Source organism: Myotis yumanensis, unplaced genomic scaffold, assembly GCF_028538775.1.
Source record: "Myotis yumanensis isolate MYYU_CA2020_CCGP unplaced genomic scaffold, mMyoYum1.0.hap1 SCAF_5, whole genome shotgun sequence".
Taxonomy (NCBI): domain Eukaryota; kingdom Metazoa; phylum Chordata; class Mammalia; order Chiroptera; family Vespertilionidae; genus Myotis; species Myotis yumanensis.
In genome coordinates, this window is record NW_027223756.1 from 38,522,779 (window position 1) to 38,541,395 (window position 18,617).

Genomic DNA, 18,617 nt, shown 5'->3' on the forward strand with positions numbered 1-18,617 from the left:
GCCCCCTACTGGGGACGGAGCCCGCAACCCAGGGTGTGCCCTGACCGGGAACCCAACCGTGACCTCCTGGTTCACAGGTCGCCGCTCCCCGGCGGAGCCACACCGGCGGGCTGGGGCTCGTTTCCAGTTCCGGTCTCCAAGCTTGTGGACGGGAGGGGGGCTCCTCCGCCCTGCCCCTGAGAGCAGCCCCCTGCTCTGGGCGGAGTGTGAATTCAGTCCCGGCCTGGGTTTGGGGTCACCTTCCTCTTCAGGACAGTTGTGCAACCCGGTCTCCCCCCGTTCGCCCAGGAGGGGCGACCGATGGGGGGCGGCAGAGCAGGGACTGGGTACCTCACCCCAGCAGTCTAATCCTCTTGAATGCCCAATGAGTAGGTTAAGTCCTGACTTAGGGACAGAAAAAAAGTGACTTTAAAAAAAAACATCACTGATGTGTCAAAAAGAGCACCAAGGAGCCATCGCGGGAGAGCCTGTCGGACCCTGGCCGAGGGGTAGTCTCCTTTGAGTGAGGGCAGAAGGCGAGGGGCGGAGTTGAATAGTCATCGGTTTAGGGCTTCAGAGCGCGAAGCGGGGCGCTGGGACTGAGTTGTGGGGGGCGGGCGGGCGGGCCAGGCGCTTCTTCCCGGTAGGAAAGCCGCCCCGCCAGCCCCATGCACCCCCAAACCTCCCGGGCCAGCGAGCGGGTGGGTCCGATCCCTTCCCGCAGACGCGGAGGGTAGAGGTCCAGCTGCAGCCTCGGGCGCTGGGGCTCCGGCGTCGCCCGGGCTGCTGGGGGTGCGGCTTCCCGCCTCCACTCGTCTCTGTGGGCGACTCCACTCTGGGCGCGCGGGAGGGTGAGGCTCGGCGCCCAGGCGGAGAGCCGCGGCCCTGCGGGACGGCCACCCCTCCGCGAAGCTGCGAGTGGGCGAGTCCGGATCCGCGGAGCAACCGCCGCGGCTTCCGGTCCGATGACAGGGCGCCGGAAGCCGGGGCCAGGCAGCAGCAGCAGGTGAGAGCCGCGGTGTCCCGGCTTGGAGGTGCGGGCCGCGGGCAGGCGCGGAGGGGCCGGCGGACGGCAGCTCGGCCGGGCTCCCAGGCCTCGGGCCTCCCCCGAAGCCCCCCGACTAAGTCTCCGCCCCAGTCCGCCCTTGGACTTGTTTGCTCCGTGTCGTGGGCCCCGGCCGAGAACTGGAGCCCCACAGACTCCCAGGACACGCGAGGAACCGCTTCTGTCGGGGGAATCGCTCGAACTCAGACGTCCCGCCCTAGTGCGACCGGCTGGGACCCGGCTGGGCTGAGGGGCCAGGCAGGGCATTAGGTCAGGGTCTTGTGGAGCATGAGTAAGAGTTTGACAGTCATTTGCGTTAACGCAGGTGAAACTCCCAGCAGGGGCTGTATTCCAGGGAAAATAGTGGGCCTTTTCGCCCCCTCAGTTTTGGTTAATGACAAAAGAAAGATGGAAACTTCAACCAGCCCTAGCGGGTTTGGCTCAGGGATGGAGCGTCGGCCTGCGGACTGAAGGGTTCCAGGTTCCTTTCCCAGTGCACATGTCCGGGTTGCAGGCTCGATCCCCAGTAGGGGGCGTGCAGGAGGCAGCCAATCAATGATTCTCCCTCATCACTGGTGTTTCTATCTCTCTCTCCCTTCCTCTCTGAAATTAAAAAAAAAAAAAAAAAAAGGAAACTTCAACTAGAGATCTGTAAGGAAGAAAAGAAACAGGGTGAGATGATAGAGTGAATGGGTGGGGGTGGGGCAGAGGGGTACTGGGTCTAGGAGACCATCTCTGAAGGGATGAAGTTTGAGACTTCAAGGAGCCAAACATGGAACAGATTTGGGAGAAGAGTGTTCCAGGCAGAGGGAACAGCCAGTGCAAAGGCCCTGAGGCAGAAATAAAGTGAATGTAGTCAAGGAAGGGAAAGATGGCTTGTGTGGCCCGGCCGGTGTGGCATCCACCTTTGAACCATGGGGGTCACCTTTTCCATTCCCGTCAGGGCACATGCCCGGATTTCAGGCTTGATCCCCAGTAAGGGGCGTGCAGGAGGCAGCTGGTTGATGTTTCTCTCTCTCTCTCTCAAAATCAGTAAAAACATTAAAAACGGGAGAGAGAGAGAGAGAGAGAGAGAGAGAGAGAGAGATGAGCAAGGATTGTAGAGTGAAAACAGTTGGAAACAGAGTTTTCTCACCATGATTCAAAAACCCTCTGCCCTCACACCTGCCTGCACACTCCAGTGGGCACCCTGGCTAGGGGGATGGAGCTGTGGACAGATATGTTACGCTGGGCAGTTCTGAGCATTGCTATATGATTGAGCATTGCTATATGATATGGGTGTGGTAAGGGGAATCCGGGAGCCCTCCCCACTGTGTCCCCCAGGTGGGGCTTGACACTGGACCCTCCTCCTGCCCCCAGGCAGAGACCACCATGGAGCAGTGTGAGAGCGTGGAGAGAGAGGTGGACAAGGTTCTACAGAAGTTCCTGACCTACGGGCAGCACTGCGAGCAGAGCCTGGAGGAGCTGCTGCATTACGTAGGACAGCTTCGGGCTGAGCTGGCCAGTGCAGGTGGGTGTCCATCCCCGCCTCAACCCCAGAGCCCCATTCCTGCCTCCCTGTGGGCCTAGGATACCCCAAAGCTACTTAATAACAGGGTGACTTTTCCTGCTCTATCATTTCTTATATATTTATTCCTTGGCATTCAACCTATAAGAAACTTTCCCTTCATATATATATAGTTATATAGTTATATATAGTTATTTATAATTAGAATTCTTATTCAATGGGTTATACTGCATTATTGTTATACATTTTGATGCTCAAATTGTGTTAGATTTGCCCAGAGGTATTCCCTACTATGTCCTTTTTTTAAAAAAAAAAATTGAGCTGATTCATATAAAAAAAAAAAACCCTTTAAAGGGTACAGTTTGGTGATTTTAGTGTATTTATAGAGTTGTACAAATATTATTACCATGTAATTTCAGAACATTTTTATCACCCCCAAAAGAGATAATAACTCCTCCATTCCTCCCTCTCCCCTAGCCCCTGGCAACCACTAATCTGCTTTCTATGGACTTACCTATTCTGGACACATCATATAAATGGAATTGTACAGCCCTGGCCGGTTTTTCTCATTGGTTAGAACAGCTGCTTGTGACTGGAGGGTGGCAGGTTCAATTCCCAGTCAAGGACACATACCTCAGTTGCAGGTTGCAGGTTCACCAGCCCCCATACGGGTACATCAAGTGGGAGGCAACCAGTGGATGTGTTTCTCTCACATAGATGTTTCTTTCTCTCTCTCTCCTCCCCTCCTCCCTCCCACTCTCTTTAGAAATCAATGGCAAAAATATCCTCAGGTGAAGATTAAAATAAAAAAAATAAATGGAATCAGACAATATGCGGCATTTTGTATTCTTTCACTTAGCATAATGTTTTCAAGGTTCATCCCTGTTGTCGAGTGAATAGCTACTTTTTTCTGTGCTGTGTCATATGGTAACTCATTAAACTTTTTTCCCTTTAAAAAAAATAAATAAATTATAGCCTAGCTGATGTGACTCAGTGGGTGAGTGTTGACCCATGAACCAGGAGGTCACTGTTTGATTTCCGGTCAGGGCACATGCCCGGTTGTTCTCACCTTGATAGTGTTGTGTGAAGCACAAAAGTTGTTGTTGTTGTTTTTATGAACAAATGGTACTCTATTATTATTTTTGTTTGTTGTTTCTTTGTCGTGTTTTAATCTTTATTGTTGAAAGTATTACATATGTCTCCTTTTTCCCCCTATTGACCCCTTCTAGCCCACCCTGCCCCTGGGCCCAGGCCTTCACCACCCTATTGTCAGTGTCTATGGGTTATGCATATATGTATACAAGTTCTTTGGTAGATCTCTTCCCAGCCACCTACCTCCCCTGCCTTCCCTTTGAGGTTTGACAGTCAAAGCACAAAAGTTTTTAATATTGATAAAGTTCACTTTATTTTTTCTTTGGTTGCTTATGCTTTTATTGTCATATCTAAGAAACCACTGCCCAATCCGTGATCATGAAGATTTACACCTCTGTTTTGTCTGAGTTTTATAGTTTAGGCTTTTACACTTGCTCTTTGATCCATTTTGAGTTAATTTTTGTGTATGGTGTAAGGTTCAGCTTAATTCGTATACGTGTGAATATTCACTTATCTCAGCACTCTTCTTTCACCTCTGTGTCCTTTTTTATCTTTTAAATTTATTATTTATTTATTTTTTTCAGCACTCCCTTATTTTCTGGCACAATAAGATATTACCTGGAATCAGTAATTTTTGCAAATAGCCATGGTTCTTTTGGTGGGAAATGGTATTTGGAAACCATGATCTAGGTTGTTACTGGGTTGTCATTGTTTTTAGGTTTTTTTTTTAGCAAATAGATCTTTTTCCTTCCTTCCCATCCATCCATCTGTCTTAGTATATTGTAGGCAATGCATTTACAATGATGCCTTCAATTATAATTCTGTATCACAGAGTTCTTCCCAGACTTCCCCCATTCATAGCTGCATCTCTCTTCTCCAACAGTGAGAAGACTGACTACTGATACATTTCTCATCTGCTCAATTTCTATAATATATAGAGAGTATTTTCAGAGTTGCTATACTTAGTACCACTGAGAAAAACAAATCTACAAAGTAGAGTCTGTTTCCTTTTTATTTCTTAAAGAATGCGTGCAGGTGGGTGTGGGCTAGAAGGGGTCAATGGGGGAAAAAAAGGGGACATATGTAATACTTTCAACAATAAAGATTTTAAAAAAATGAATGTATGCACATGGAAAAGACTTTGAGGTCAAAAAGGCTGAGAGTGAAAAGTGTCTCCCTTTCACCCCTGATTCCCGATTTCTGTGTGCCTCTCTCCAATAGTCATCCCATTCTGTTTCTCAGGTGCCCTTCTATGCAGCATCTGTGTGCACACGTAGATGTCATGTAGAAGTGTTTACACCCCCTCCTTTTTTTCACACACAGGGAACATAAAGCACATAGTTTCCTGCACCTTGCTCTTTCCCCTACACAGTCTGTCTTGGGGAGTATTCTGTATCAGTATATAGGGATTCTGCCCCATTCTCTTACCATTATGTGGTTGTGCCATGCTTTTTTTTTTTTTTAATTGATTTCAGAGAGAGGAAGGGAAAGAGAGATTGATTGGGTACCTCCTACACACACCCTGACCGGGGATCGAACCTGCAACCTGGGTATGTGCCCTGGGTGGTGGGGATTGAACCCACCACCTTTTGGTACACAGGATGACACTCCAACTGAGTCACACCAGCCAGGGCGGTTGTGCCATGCTTTTGATGGACTCTGTTAACTGTGTAGAAGAAACACTTTTCTTTTGCTGGTCCAAAACTCATTTACACTGTCTGTGCTCTTGGTTAACAGGTGGCTATGGCTGCAGTGTGTTCACAGGGAGAGGGTTTCTTCTCAGATGGGGATTTGTCAGGACTAATGGTTGTCTGTGGGGTCATTGGCAGTGGAAATTGGGGGATTCCAGGTTAAAAAGGCTTTGGTTTCTTAAGAGTGTTGCTTTGTTCTAAAGGATGAGGCTAGAGAATGTGCAGGGTGGCCCTCTGTGACCTGCGGGGAGCAAAATGCGAGAAAAGAGTGGCAAGCTGGGCTTTCGGAGAGCAGTGCTGATGCTGGCAGTGGAGTGTCTTCCTGGGGTAGATGGGTGGCCCAGCCACCACCTCCTTTTTGAATTTTTCAGGACTCATTCACTTATAAGGACAGAAACCCAGCTCAGACTAGTGTAAACAAACATACACACAAACCAAGGGGAGCTGGATTTATGGGCTCAGGTAACTGAAGGGTCCAGGCCCTGCTGCATTCAGGTACCCGTGTGATCCCTCAGTCCACACTGGCTTCATTCTCAGAGCCTGCTCCCCCGAGATGCCCATGTGCTCCAACAGCTCCTGTTCACATTTTGTTTGTTCAGCAGCCTGGCAGAATGCATCTCTCTTCCAGGGCTTCTGCTCTCAGGAGCTGCAAGTCTCCCTGGCCCTCTCTGGTCACATTCCTTCCCTGAACCGAGGTGATGCAACTAGAGAAGTGGCATAGATGCTGGGCCCGAAGATGGGTCCAATGCCCAGTTTGCTCTCTTCTCCTCCAAGTCTCACCTGCTCTTGATGGTTGGTCTGGCTCTACCCAGGCCATGAGGTAGAAACCACTTCGAGCTGGAGTCCTGAGCCAGGAATCCCTGAGCTTCCCTGGCAGCCCCTGGCCCACCTGGTGTCCTCTAGTTGATAAGAGGCATTACTGTGAGGACAATGTTTTAAGGTTCAAAGCCTTCTCACACAGGGCATCTCACTCAAGATAATCAAGAGCCATCAGTGTGGTGGGGAGGATCACAGACTTTAAATCTATCACTGCTGTCACCTGGCAAGGTACTGCCTCAGCTATAGGACAGGATGTTAATAGTGCCCACTGCACAGCACGAGGGTGAGGATTAAATGAGCCGAAATAAAGTACTTACCCATAGTAAGTGCCAAATCATCTTCAGTTCACAGCAACCTACAAGCTGGTGCTATCTCCCCCATTTTATAGATGAGGAAATGAAGACAGAAATGAAGTCATGCAGTTTAAAATTGACAGGTCCTGAAATAGAAGCTGAGTCTTTTTAAAAATATATTTTTATTGATTTTAGAGAGGAAGGGAAAGGGAGACGTTGGAGAGAGCCAAGGATGAGGGAGAATCATTGATTGGCTGCTTCCTGCATGCCCCCTACTGGGGATGGAGCCTACAACCCAGGCATGAGCCCTTGACCAGAATAAAACCCAGGACCCTTCAGTCCGCAGGCCAAACTAGCTATAGTCAGAAGCTGAGTCACTCTGGAGTTCAGGGCTGCCTCCTGGGCCTCTGTGGGTAGACGAAACAGAGACAAGTTCTGTTCCTGTGTCCTGACTCACTGCTAATGTTTCTTTGCAGCCCTCCAGGGGACCCCTCTCTCAGCCACCCTCTCCTTGGTGATGTCCCAGTGTTGCCGGAAGATCAAAGACACCGTGCAGAAACTGGCTTCAGACCACAAGGACATTCACAGCAGTGTCTCCCGAGTGGGCAAAGCCATTGACAGGGTGAGCGTGTGGGCACCTGGAGTGTAGACAGGGACACCTGGATTTGGTATGTCCTAGGGCTTATCAGGAAAGCAAGTGTGGGGAATGAGAGTGCCGAGTCACAGGGCCCTGTCTCTCGTCCTTGTCAGAACTTTGACTCTGAGGTTTGCGGTGTAGTCTCCGATGCAGTGTGGGACTCCCGGGAGAAGCAGCAGCAGATCCTGCAGATGGCCATCGTGGAGCACCTGTACCAGCAGGGCATGCTCAGTGTGGCCGAGGAGCTGTGCCAGGTAATGGCTCGGTGGGGAAGGTGCTGGGACCTGCCTGTTCTGTTTTCTACTCAATAGTTTTTTTTTATAATACATTCCTGTTATTATTGAAATAAATGTATGTTAGAAAGGAAATCAGGTCTCCTGCCATAAATAGAAGGGAGCTCGATGAGTCCTGGCCAGGGAACTCAGTTGGTTAGAGAGCTTTTTCCTGATACACCAAGGTTGTGGGTTTGATCCCTGGTCAGGGTACATATAAAAATCAACCAATGAATGCATAAATAAGTGGAACAACAAATCGATGTCTCTCTCCCCCGTCTCTCTAAAATCAATCAATAAATAAAAAAATTAAAAATAAATACAGTGAAAAGTGAAGTAATTAATTTCTAAGTAGGGTTGGTTGCCAGGCAGTGTTCTGAGTCAAGGGGGACTAGTAAAATGATTAGTTTCTTAAAAAGGGAGATTAGTAAAATGACAGAGTAGCACTGTTAGGTGTTAAAGCACACTGGTAGTAAAAGTAAAATATCCTTTCTCTTAAAGTAACTAAGAGGATTGAAAAGGAATAATTTCTCACCATGCTACTCACACAGGGCCTGGAAGGGACTGTCTCCATTACCTGGGTGAGGGTATAGTCTGCCCTGTGGGAGGCCAGTGTGTGGCACTCAACTTCCCAAAACTGAATTGGAAATAAGAGGGGCCAGGTGGGTGGCAGGAGACCACAGCTCCTCATGCAAGGTCTCCAGCCTGTCTTAGACAGATGAGGTTTTATTAGAACAGAGTTTTGGAAACAGTGATGGGATCCAGTGATGGGATCATGCTCTCCCCACAGGAATCTACACTGAACGTGGACTTGGATTTCAAGCAACCTTTCCTGGAGTTGAATCGAATACTGGAAGCTCTGCACAAACATGACCTGGGACCGGCGTTGGAGTAAGTGGGCCTTGGGTGGGACAGCAGGGGGCAGGGCTTGTCTGTGGTCTTCACCTCACCCAATGTACTTGACATACCTCCAGCTCTGTCTTGTGGCCTCACCTAGGCTTTTGGATCCCACCCCTCTGTCCCAGCTCCCTCGGGGCTCTTCTTTCATCCCACCAGCTCCATACTCAACTGGCCCCTTTCTTTCCAGATGGGCCATCTCCCACAGGCAGCGTCTGCTTGAGCTTAACAGCTCCCTGGAGTTCAAGCTGCACCGACTGTACTTTATTCACCTCCTGGCTGGTGGCCCTGACAAGCAGCTGGAGGCCCTCAGCTATGCCAGGCACTTCCAGCCCTTTGCTCGGCTGCACCAGCGGGGTAAGTGCCCAGGGTAGTAGATGCTGCTGGGCTCTGGCAGATGTCAGCATTTACCCAGGGTGCTGCTCTAGCCTGAGAACTCTCAGCCCTCCTTCATTGTCTCCAAGGTGAACTCCAAACTCAAGGCTCTTCCTCCACTGTCTCTGTCACACTCTTTAGCTTCATCTCAGAACCAGCTCCGGTCCCCATCACTAGCTTTGTGCCATACCCACACACACATCATCCTGGGTTTATGTGTGCCATGCCACGCCTGCCCTCATGCTGCTCTGCCTCAGCACCTCCTCTGCAGGTCCCTGCCTGAGCCCTCTTCCTTCACATGCCGATTTCTAAACCTCAGTCATTTGTCTCACCTTCCAGATGTTCCCCATCAGTAGCCACCATACTGCTAGTAACTTTTTTTTAGCTCCCTTCATATTTATTACTTCACATTTTACTAAAAGGTAAACATGAAAGCCAATCAGTGTTATTAAATTTTAGCTAGATGCCTCTTGAAAGTTTTTTAGAAAGAGATATTAGCTAGTGTTCCAAAATAGACGTGAGTGCCACCCCGAGATTTGAGATTCATTCCCTGATGCAGTTGAAGGATGAGAAGAGAACCAGGGTGATGCCTGTCCTGGTCCCACATAGACAGCTCCATTGGGTTTTAGGGAAAACCAGTTGTGCCTGAAGACATTTCAGTCCCTGCCTGGCCAGGCCAGGCACCCCAGAGCCTTGGTGTTCAGCCTGCTCCCTATCCTGCTTCCACAGCCGTACTGTCCCTGGGGCTGGGTACCCAGCCCTGAGGAGCGGCTGCCTCCTGTGCCCTGGTCCTGCATATGTGCTGAGCTGCGCCTGGTTGCCTTGCAGAGATCCAGGTGATGATGGGGAGCCTGGTATACCTCCGGCTGGGCTTGGAGAAGTCGCCCTACTGCCACCTCCTGGACACCAGCCACTGGGCTGAGATCTGTGAGACCTTTACCCGAGATGCTTGTTCCCTGCTGGGGCTTTCTGTGGAGTCGCCCCTTAGTGTCAGGTACAGCCAGCCCTGTGGGCAGGGCAGAGTGTGGTTGGATTTCAAGGGAAACAATTTACCCAGGCTGGGCCATGTGCTGGGAACAGACCTAAACTGGCTCTCTAAGTCCATCTTCCAGATAGGAACTACTTGTGTCCACAGTTGGAGAAACTGAGATTAGGAAGAGTTATGGTCCAAGGTCACCATGAAGTTAGTAGCAGGGTCAAGGTTCCTATTTTGTAAGGTCTCTTGAATGAGGACCCCATTTTGCCTGCACCTCACAGCTGGATTATCACAAGACCCTCCACACAAGCCTTCTCTCAGCCTCATCTGTCAAATACCACTTCCTCTCTGGTAGATCTGAGTAACTGAGTTACAGCTTCTGAGAGTTTTCACTCGAAGGCTCCTGTATAGTAATGCTCTTCTCATGACTCCTCAGTGACCTAGGATTAGAGGTACTCACTTCACAGAAGAGAAAACAGAGGCTCAAGACATGAATTAACTTAAAGGGCATATGGACCTGACCCCAGAGCCACTCACTACACCATAGTGGATAGTGTCACAGTGCATTTACTTTGACTGTGAAATCTCATGCTCCACTGTGTGGTAGACTCTGATTATAGGACAGTATTTCCCAGCAGGAACACCATCTGCCGCTCACACAGCACAACAGCCCTCTGCATCGTAGCCATTTAGCACCCAAGGCTCCAGCCGGTTCGCTCCCACCGCACCCAGATCATGGTGAGGTCTAAATCTGTCCCGTTTCCAACTGCCCCAGTTGATAACCAGTTATAGGGGTGCATTATGACAGCAGAGTGGGGCCCTTTCAAACAGATCACTGTCCCCGTCACACCAAGGACTTTTCAGTGGTTTGGATGAGCAGATACCTGCCCCCTGGATCTTCCTTTTGTCTCTCTTGTATGTTCTCAAGTTTGAGGGTGCATTAGAATGACACGTAATTACATATGTGGCACTTTATAAGCAACCTGATTCTCAAGGACTGATTTGACCATGTGCCAACTTAGAACCCTGACCCGAGTCCCATGCTGATGGCAAGTGTGCAGGTCCTTTGTCTGTCTGCTGGGGTCTTGGTCTGGCCGCTGTAGCCCTTGCTTTGTTCTGCAGCTTTGCCTCTGGCTGTGTGGCACTGCCCGTGCTGATGAACATCAAAGCTGTGATTGAGCAGAGGCAGTGCACAGGGGTCTGGAGTCACAAGGATGAGTTACCGGTGAGCGCTGGCTGAGGGAGGTGTGGGCAGAAGGCACTGGGGATAGCCACGGCAGGAAGTGGGACTCATCCCTTGGCTGGCCTCCCCAGATTGAGATTGAACTAGGCATGAAGTGCTGGTACCACTCAGTGTTCGCCTGCCCCATCCTTCGCCAGCAGACGTCAGATTCCAACCCTCCCATCAAGCTCATTTGTGGCCACGTTATCTCCCGAGATGCACTCAACAAGCTCATTAACGGAGGAAAGTAAGTTCCCTGTGCTCTGCTCCTGCTTGGCTCTCCTGCTAGCCAGCCTCTCAGACATTCTTGGTTCTCCCCCTTTGCAGGTTGAAGTGTCCCTACTGTCCCATGGAGCAGAACCCAGCAGATGGGAAACGCATCATATTCTGACTCCTGCCTGGAAGGAGCTTTATTTAAAGATGTTTTTCACCCATGAGACTTGCCGTCTCACTGGAGTGGTTGGCTTCAGTGGATTGTGGTTCATTTCAGAATTGCCTGAGTGCCACAGTAGGGGCCAAGGAGGGAGATGAACCAACCTGCACTGGGCAGCTGGCTCCTTGACTGCAAGGGCAGGGAGATGCTGGCCTCTGTATTCCTGCTGTCTCCGTTTATATTTGCCACGGACTTAGTAGCAATGGACAGAGGAGCAGAGGACTTGGGTGGCGGCAGCAACTGTCTTTCATCCCTGCCCTCAGCCAGGTCTTATTGCCATACCAGCGCCCTATCCACTTCTCCCGCTGTACAGCCTTACAACTGTCTGTATCCATCATCCACCAGTAAATACTCTGGGGTAGAACTGAATGCCATTTTTTTATAACTTTGAGCAAATATATTCACAGGCCTTCTCCTTCCTTTGCCGCAATTATATGTGCACTGCACACAGGTACTGACATGGCCTGGCTGCTGCTCCTGGTGGTGGGACCATGCCAGCCACAGTGCCCAGTCAGGAAGAACCCAGTCTACATCTCTGATTAGGCAAAAAAGCCGGGAGATTTCAGTCGCTGGGGAAGGTGTTTTTACATACATAAAATCTCATTACCTCCAGGTTAGAAATCAGGGCAGGGGGATTTGGGAAGATTAAATGACTTGTACAAGAGGGCTCACAGCTTGTCAAGGAGAGCTTGGAGTTTAAACCAGATGAAGCTCAAGCTCTTTCCAGTTTATTTCAAGGCACCTGAAGCCTGGTTGCTATGTATACTGAGTCCTGTGCTGGGTCTTGAGAGCAGGAAGATACCTTAAGTCTAAAATGTTTTTTTTTTTTTTTTTAATATACTTTATTGATTTTTTACAGAGAGGAAGGGAGAGGGATAGAGAGTTAGAAACATCGATGAGAGAGAAACATCAATCAACTGCCTCCTGCACACCCCCCACTGGGGATGTGCCGGCAAGAAGGTACATGCCCTTGGCCAGAATTGAACCTGGGACCCTTCAGTCCGCAGGCCGACGCTCTATCCACTGAGCCAAACTGGTCAGGGCAAGTCTAAAATGTTTGAAGGGACTGGGTTACCAGGGCCATTATGCTAAGCAAGAAAGATGGCCTGGGGTTTTGTATTTAGCTGCATAATCCTATTTAAAATGTCCTGTATGGGTGGGTAAATTGCTTCCATAAGCTTCCCAATGGCACTAAGACTTAAGCAGGAAGAAGAGGGATGGGAGTGTCCCTAACAGAGGCTACAGGTTTTCATGCCATGGGGTCTGGGCTCAGCTGCCTTATCTGTAGCTTCCACCTACTAGGGAAGTGAAAGCTTGGGAGTGAGCTGCAAAGTTTGTTCTCAGCTAGAGTCTAGCACTAGCCCTGGCAGCCAGGCATTAGCACTGAACACTCTTAAAGTCCTTGGGGTCCTCTAGCAAGAAAGTCTGCTTCACTTTCCTGCCCACCAACTCCTTGGCTCCACTAGCAGCTGCTGCTTTAAAAAACACCCACAGAGCCCTGGCTGGTGTGGCTCAGTTGATTGAGCTTCGTCCCACGCACCAAAAGGTCCCTGGTTCAAGTTCCGGTCAAGGCACGTACCCAGGTTGTGGATTTGATCCCCAGTTGGGGTGTGTACATGAAGCAACTGATCAATGTTTCTCTTTCTCTCCCCACTTCCTCTTTCTAAATCAATAAAAACATATTTAAAGAGAAGAAGAAAAACCAGCCATAGACTCATCACATTTTAGTCTTAGCATTTACTTCCTTCACACCTCATTCTTGAAACTGACTGCCAGGAAACTCAACAGGAAATAACACTGATGGAGAAGATGCTGTTGGAGCTGCCTGGGAAAAATACGTGCCTCAGAAGACTAGGAGATGCTGTGCGTGTGAGCAGCAGAGGGCAGCCAGCTGGCTCCCTGCCAGCCCAACAGCTTCTGGAGCAGGTGCCCAGGTTGCTGCCCAAGTCCTTCACACGGGCGGGGGCAGGGCTTGCACCTCCTCCAGGCACTCATCATAGGTCTCCTGGTACTCCTCGTGGGGCTTGACCATTATCACGCAGGTGGGGCGCTTGGAGCCTGCGGCTGCACCCAGGTCCTGCAGAGGAAAAAGGGCTGTTTGGAAAAAAGGCCGCACGACCTGTATGCCAAGGAGTCACAAACGTATGACCCACTGGCCTAATCTGGCAGACAGACATGTGCTATTCAGTCAGCAATATCTTTTAAAACAGTTAAAACAGTGCCATCATTTACACTCAGCAAACTTTCAAGTAGTCCAGCAACACTGGGCCTACATTCCCACATGGCAACTGTGAAAGGGCTCCAGCCCAGCAGGGGCTGTCCCCTTAGGCTCCTGCCATCCCCCACTCCCTGTGCCCCAGACCTGGCTCCTGCTATGTGAGGATAAGGAGCCAGATCCCTAAAACACCCCCTCTAACGTACTGCGCCCACCTAACAGGACTGACATAGGTGCAGCATGTTAGCTGACAGAGCACGTCCACATATACGTTCTGTTTCATTCTTACAGGCCACAGAGGAGGGGATTCCCATTTTACAAGGAAATATGAGTGCTGAGAGATAACTTACCAGTAGTCCCCTACTTAGGAAGCAGCTGAACCAAGAATCTACCCAGGCCCATCTTAACTCCAAAGTTTACTTTCCACTATGGCCTACCGCCGAGACTCCATCCCAGACCCTCTCCTCTAGTGCTGACCAAGATCAGAGCTGAGGGTGCTCCTTACCGTCTTAGAAGGGATATAGACATAGGGCAAATTCCGGTCCTCACACATAACTGGGAGATGGCAGTATACTTCAATGGGCAACGTGTCTCCTGCCAAAATCATGATCCTGAAATGACAGAAACAGTCATTTCTAACTTGTTCATTCCCTCTTTTAATTGAAAGTCCACCTCTGGACTGGGACAGAGATAGGATGGCTCCTGCCCTCAAGGAGTTATTAATGTGGGTCACCCAACCTCTGAAAGGGTGCAAATCTGTGTTTGGTGACTGTGTTCTTCTGGGGACGCGATCTCTATTTCTTGGCAACAAATGCCACCAAGTGTGGCAAGTGGTATCGTACTGGGACTGATGAAGGACGGGAGGGACCCCAAGGAGTAAGAGCTCAGCTCTCTTTGGAGTACAGAAAGGAGTCAGGAAGCCACACTTGAACAAAAAGCTGAATGATGACTATCAGGAAGACCATGGAGGAGGAGGGGGCAGAAAAAACATTTAAGGAGGAGAATTAAAATGGCACCAGATATACAGAGGCAGGCTGATGGCAGCCTGGGATGGCTTTGGAATCCAGAATGGGGACAGGGGCAGACAAGAGGCTAGAAAGATTGACAAGGGCCCCACCCAAGGACCTTGGGTGCCAGACTAAGCATGGGCCTTGAATGACAGGGAACCAATGAAGGCTTGCCAGAGAAGCCTCAGCTGGGGCTCCCAGCTGGCAAAGTGCCAGGCTCTGGTAAGGCCCTCAGGAGCCCTGGAAACAGAAGGAAGAATCTGTGAGATGCAAACAGCTGGAAAGAACTCTTGGTTTAAAGTTCTGGGTCCACATTCCTAGTTTTCCTTTTGCCTCTTGGACTCTCCTCCTCTGCAGGCTCCTTTTCTTTGAATAGCTTTTATTTATTTAGTAGAGGCCCAGTGTAGGGAATTCGTGCATGGGGGTGGAGGGTCCCTCAGCCCGGCCTTCGGCCTGCACCCTCTCCAATCCGGGACTCCTTGGGGGATGTCCAACTGCCTCTCACAATCTGGGACTGCTGGCTCCTAACTGCTCGCCTGCCTGCCTGCCTGATCTCCCCTAACTGCTCCCCTGCTGGCCTGATCTCCCCTAACTGCTCCCCTGCTGGCCTGATCGCCCCTAACCGCTTCTGCTTCGCCCAGCACCCAGGACCCAGGATTCCCTCCTCCTGCCGGTCACAGGCACCCGGGACCTGGGCTTCCCTCCCTCTGGCTGGCCGCAGGCACCCAGGACCTGGGCTGGCTTCGCCCTGGCTGGCTGCAGTCACAGGGGACTGTGGGCGGGTGGCTTTGCCTGGGCTGCAGCCGCAGGCACAGCCATTGACACCTGGGACCTCGGGGCAGGCAGCTTGTCCCTCTCCTGGGCCGCAGGTGCCTGGAACCACGAGGCGGGCAGCTTGTCCCTCTCCCGGGCCACAGCCTGGCTGGTCCCCATTCCTCTCTCTTGAGCTCATTTGTGCTTGGCTGGTCCCCATTCCTCTCCCCAGTGTTGAGTTTCTGAGCCATTAAGGCGTGACAGCATGAGGGTGTGATGACCATTTGCATATTAGCTCTTTATTATATAGGATTTTTAATGATTTCAGAAAGCAAGGGAGAGGGAGAGGGAGAAACATCAATGATGAGAATCATTGATCAGCTGCCTCCTGCACATCCCCTACTGGGGATCAAGCCTGCAACCCAGGCATGTAACCCAACCTGAATTGAACCATGACCTCCTGGTTCATAGGTCAACATTCAACCACTAAGCTACACCAGCCAGGCTGAACAGCTTTTAAATGCTGGTGCTCCACCCTAGCTGGTTTGGCTCCCCAGGTTCGATTTTGGTCAAGGGCACATGCCAAGGTTGTGGGCTTGATCCCTAGTAGGGGGTGTGCAGGAGGCAGCCAATCAATGATTCTCCCTCATCATTGATGTTTATCTCTCTCTCTCCCTCTCCTTCTCTGAAATCAATACAAATATGTTAAAAAAATAAATGCTGGTGCTCCTCACAGCCTGGTCCTTGGCTGCCCACTCAGTACCTTCTTGCTGACCCCATCCATGGTCATGGCATCAAGTTCCATCTACTAGTATGTCCTGACAACTCCCAAATTTATTCTCTCCAGCCTGGCCCTCTCTCTTTCAAGCTTGTAGCCCATCTGGCCGTGTCTCTATTTGACAGTCATGCTGGGGAGGAGAGGGGTCACAAGTCTAAAAGATACCTCAAAAACTTGTCTAAAATCAAACTCATGATCTTCTCACACAAACCCAGCCCCTCCCCCATAGTTCACTATCTCAGTGTGGACCCTTTGTCTGTCCAATGGAAACCACACCACCTCACTCCATGTCCAAAAGTCCTCTCAGATATAAGCACTTTAATTCTCTCCATCTCCAACCTAATCAAAATCACCTTCTACTCTTCTAGATTACAGTAGTCTATTTCAGTGTCCCCATCTACTCTTGAGCCTGATCCTATCCAAAGTTGATGCTCCCTGGCTTTAATCCTTAACGCCCTTCCAAAGCTCTGAGTACAAAAACTAAACTTACCATGGTTTACAAAGCTCCACGAGAAGGGAACACTTCTGCCGACCACTACCCTCTCCTGCCCTGGGGCCTACTTTCTTCTGGCAAAGCCCCTCCCCTTCAAACCAATTCCTGTATCTTCAGATCTCAGCGGCCCCCACCGAAGTCAAACTCCCCACTGAGCATCAAATCTCCCCAGTAATTTATCTCTTGAGAATCTACAAGGTACAAGACACTTCTGGGAATAAAGTGGGGTATGGCTTTATCCTATTCTCATAGAGCTGACTGGCCTAAGTGGGAGATACAAGGAATACAAATGCGAATGAGTTTCAGATTCTGATAAATGCCAGGAAAGAAGATGTAGGGCAATGAAGTCACTGCATCCTATACTTTTCCTTCATAGATAGCCATCACAACTTTTAGTTTGGATGTGACTACCTGATTAAAGGAATCGTCTCCCCATAGTACAGTGCCTAAAAGAGTAGACAGTAAAATAGTCGCGGAACGAAAGAAGGTGGGGTCTACCCTAACTCATTTAGCTTATTCGATTTGCTTCCCCTGGAATTCATTTTCCCCGTGGTGTCCCTTAACGCTAGGGTAAGTGAAGTGAGGGATTGTTGCAGGGAATTTACTGACTGCTCGATTATCTCCTAATAGAGTCAGAGTACTTTTACCGAACGCCTACTAAATAGTAAGGATACCTTCATTACCGTTTAAAATGCAAAATCCAGCAGGAGGGGGATCTTACCCTTTCTCGCCTTTGTTGACAAACTTCTGAACCTCCTTCACTCCGCGCCAAATCTGCTTCTGTTTCACGGCTGCAATGACATAAGTCAGTCGCGGGGAGGGAAGGGAGCGGGCCTCGTCCAGCAACCCGCACCCTCACCGGCCACCGCGGCCCACCGCACCTTTCTTGATGCATTTGTAGAGTTTCCGAGTGAGGCGGCGAGAAGCCAGGGGCTGTGCGATGGGGTTCAGATTCACCAGCAGCTCCTGGTAAGTGCGCTCCCCGGAGCACGCCTCCGCCTGAGCCTCCCGCCCCTCGGGATCTCCCTTTATTTTGGTCATCGCAGCGGCAGTGGTAAGGAGTCCCCAGTAGAAGATCCACGCGGCCCGCGCTGCAGGAATCACTTCCGGATCACAGCACCGGGGAAACCCACAGAACACCACAGCCAATTAGGAAACAAGGTCTCGGACTCAGACCAATCGTTGACGCTCAATCGCTTATATACACAGTTTGGGGGCGGAGTCTAGGCCGCAGGGGCGGGGCCATCCCTCTAGAGACCACGCGGAGCGGATTAGGGGCAAGGTTCGGGCCGAGCACCACGGGCCCTGAGGAAACCTGAGGCTCGGGGCGGAGCCCGGAGGGAGGCGGGGCCCGGAGGGAGGCGGGGACGCAGGGGCGGGGCTTGGGAATCCGCTTGGGCTGGTGGGAGTTCGGCATCACCAGGACTCCCTGGGAGCTCGAGCACGTCTGAGGGGACGTGATTTGTTGCAAAAACCTCCGAGTCTGCGACTCGGAAGCTAGAATGCGAAATCAGCCCATTGCGGTTCCAAATCGCCTCAGAGTCTGCCCCCTCCGGTGGACAGTGCGCAGCCGGGCAGGTCCCCGTCCTGAGCTGGTCCTGGGTGTTGTGTCCCCTGTGCCCAGGTGCAGGTAAAGCCTGACGCCGCTAACGGTTTTCTTCGTTCTCGCACCAGGTCTAACTCTCTCTTTCCTGGCAAGCGATGGATGCCCCACTCGCTGAAGCGCCTCGGTCTGGACGCCGTTCCCCAGAGAGCCCGTGGCCCGCTCCTTCTTCCCGCGGGGATCTGCTCACATGTTACCCACGGGCGGGGGTCCCCCATGACCACCTCATCTACAGTTACAGACCCGCCTCTCCCTCACCCTCATTCCCTCTAGTTCCCACTACGGGCCGGCATCACGCACAGAGGACACCACGGAGACAGCAGAGCGAGGAGGAAACCTGCGCGGCCACTGTGGGTGCCGCACTCCAGGGTGTGGTGGGGCAGCTCGGAGTCGGCCTCCGGTTTGCAGTTATCATAGAGGATTAGCGGACAGGGACACGGGGGAGGCCAGCAGGCCTAGACTGGGGTGGATCTTAATATCTCCGCCTTATTTCTCTCACTGTGTCTTAGAAACACTGCATGGAAATTAGT

The 18,617-nt window shown here is 50.9% G+C and overlaps 2 protein-coding genes across 5 annotated transcripts; one reads left to right on the top strand and one right to left on the bottom strand.

Moving 5' to 3' along the window:
• Positions 1-923: 923 nt before the first annotated feature.
• RMND5B (required for meiotic nuclear division 5 homolog B) lies at positions 924-12,926 on the top strand. Of its 4 annotated transcripts, none has more exons than XM_070415123.1 (10): positions 924-985; positions 2,384-2,534; positions 6,903-7,048; positions 7,177-7,317; positions 8,126-8,226; positions 8,423-8,589; positions 9,436-9,601; positions 10,706-10,808; positions 10,898-11,052; positions 11,133-12,926. In XM_070415123.1, the coding sequence occupies exons 2-10, from the start codon at positions 2,396-2,398 to the stop codon at positions 11,194-11,196; spliced, it is 1,182 nt and encodes a 393-aa protein (XP_070271224.1). In that variant the 5' UTR covers positions 924-985; positions 2,384-2,395; the 3' UTR covers positions 11,197-12,926. The 4 variants fall into 4 exon arrangements, with proteins under 4 accessions (XP_070271224.1, XP_070271227.1, XP_070271226.1 ...); XM_070415126.1 differs by having other exon boundaries at positions 10,967-11,052; XM_070415125.1 differs by lacking the exon at positions 924-985 and adding an exon at positions 1,026-1,294.
• On the bottom strand, positions 12,056-17,588 carry NHP2 (NHP2 ribonucleoprotein). Its single transcript, XM_070415127.1, has 4 exons — positions 17,366-17,588; positions 17,206-17,275; positions 13,959-14,064; positions 12,056-13,315 (listed from the first exon to the last, which is right to left on the bottom strand). The coding sequence occupies exons 1-4, from the start codon at positions 17,523-17,525 to the stop codon at positions 13,190-13,192; spliced, it is 462 nt and encodes a 153-aa protein (XP_070271228.1). The 5' UTR covers positions 17,526-17,588; the 3' UTR covers positions 12,056-13,189.
• Between the last annotated feature and the right edge of the window lie 1,029 nt (positions 17,589-18,617).

What these genes read in the sequence shown, in the direction of transcription:
- RMND5B (XM_070415123.1), top strand. Translation starts at nt 2,396, where the DNA reads ATGGAGCAGTGTGAGAGCGTGGAGAGAGAGGTGGACAAGGTTCTACAG. An exon ending in TGCTCGGCTGCACCAGCGGG is followed by an intron (nt 8,590 to 9,435) that starts GTAAGTGCCCAG and finishes GTTGCCTTGCAG; the next exon opens with AGATCCAGGTGATGATGGGG. An exon ending in AAGCTCATTAACGGAGGAAA is followed by an intron (nt 11,053 to 11,132) that starts GTAAGTTCCCTG and finishes CCCCCTTTGCAG; the next exon opens with GTTGAAGTGTCCCTACTGTC.
- NHP2 (XM_070415127.1), bottom strand. Translation starts at nt 17,525, where the DNA reads ATGACCAAAATAAAGGGAGATCCCGAGGGGCGGGAGGCTCAGGCGGAG. An exon ending in CTACAAATGCATCAAGAAAG is followed by an intron (nt 17,276 to 17,365) that starts GTGCGGTGGGCC and finishes ATGTCATTGCAG; the next exon opens with CCGTGAAACAGAAGCAGATT. An exon ending in GTCAACAAAGGCGAGAAAGG is followed by an intron (nt 14,065 to 17,205) that starts GTAAGATCCCCC and finishes CTGTCATTTCAG; the next exon opens with GATCATGATTTTGGCAGGAG.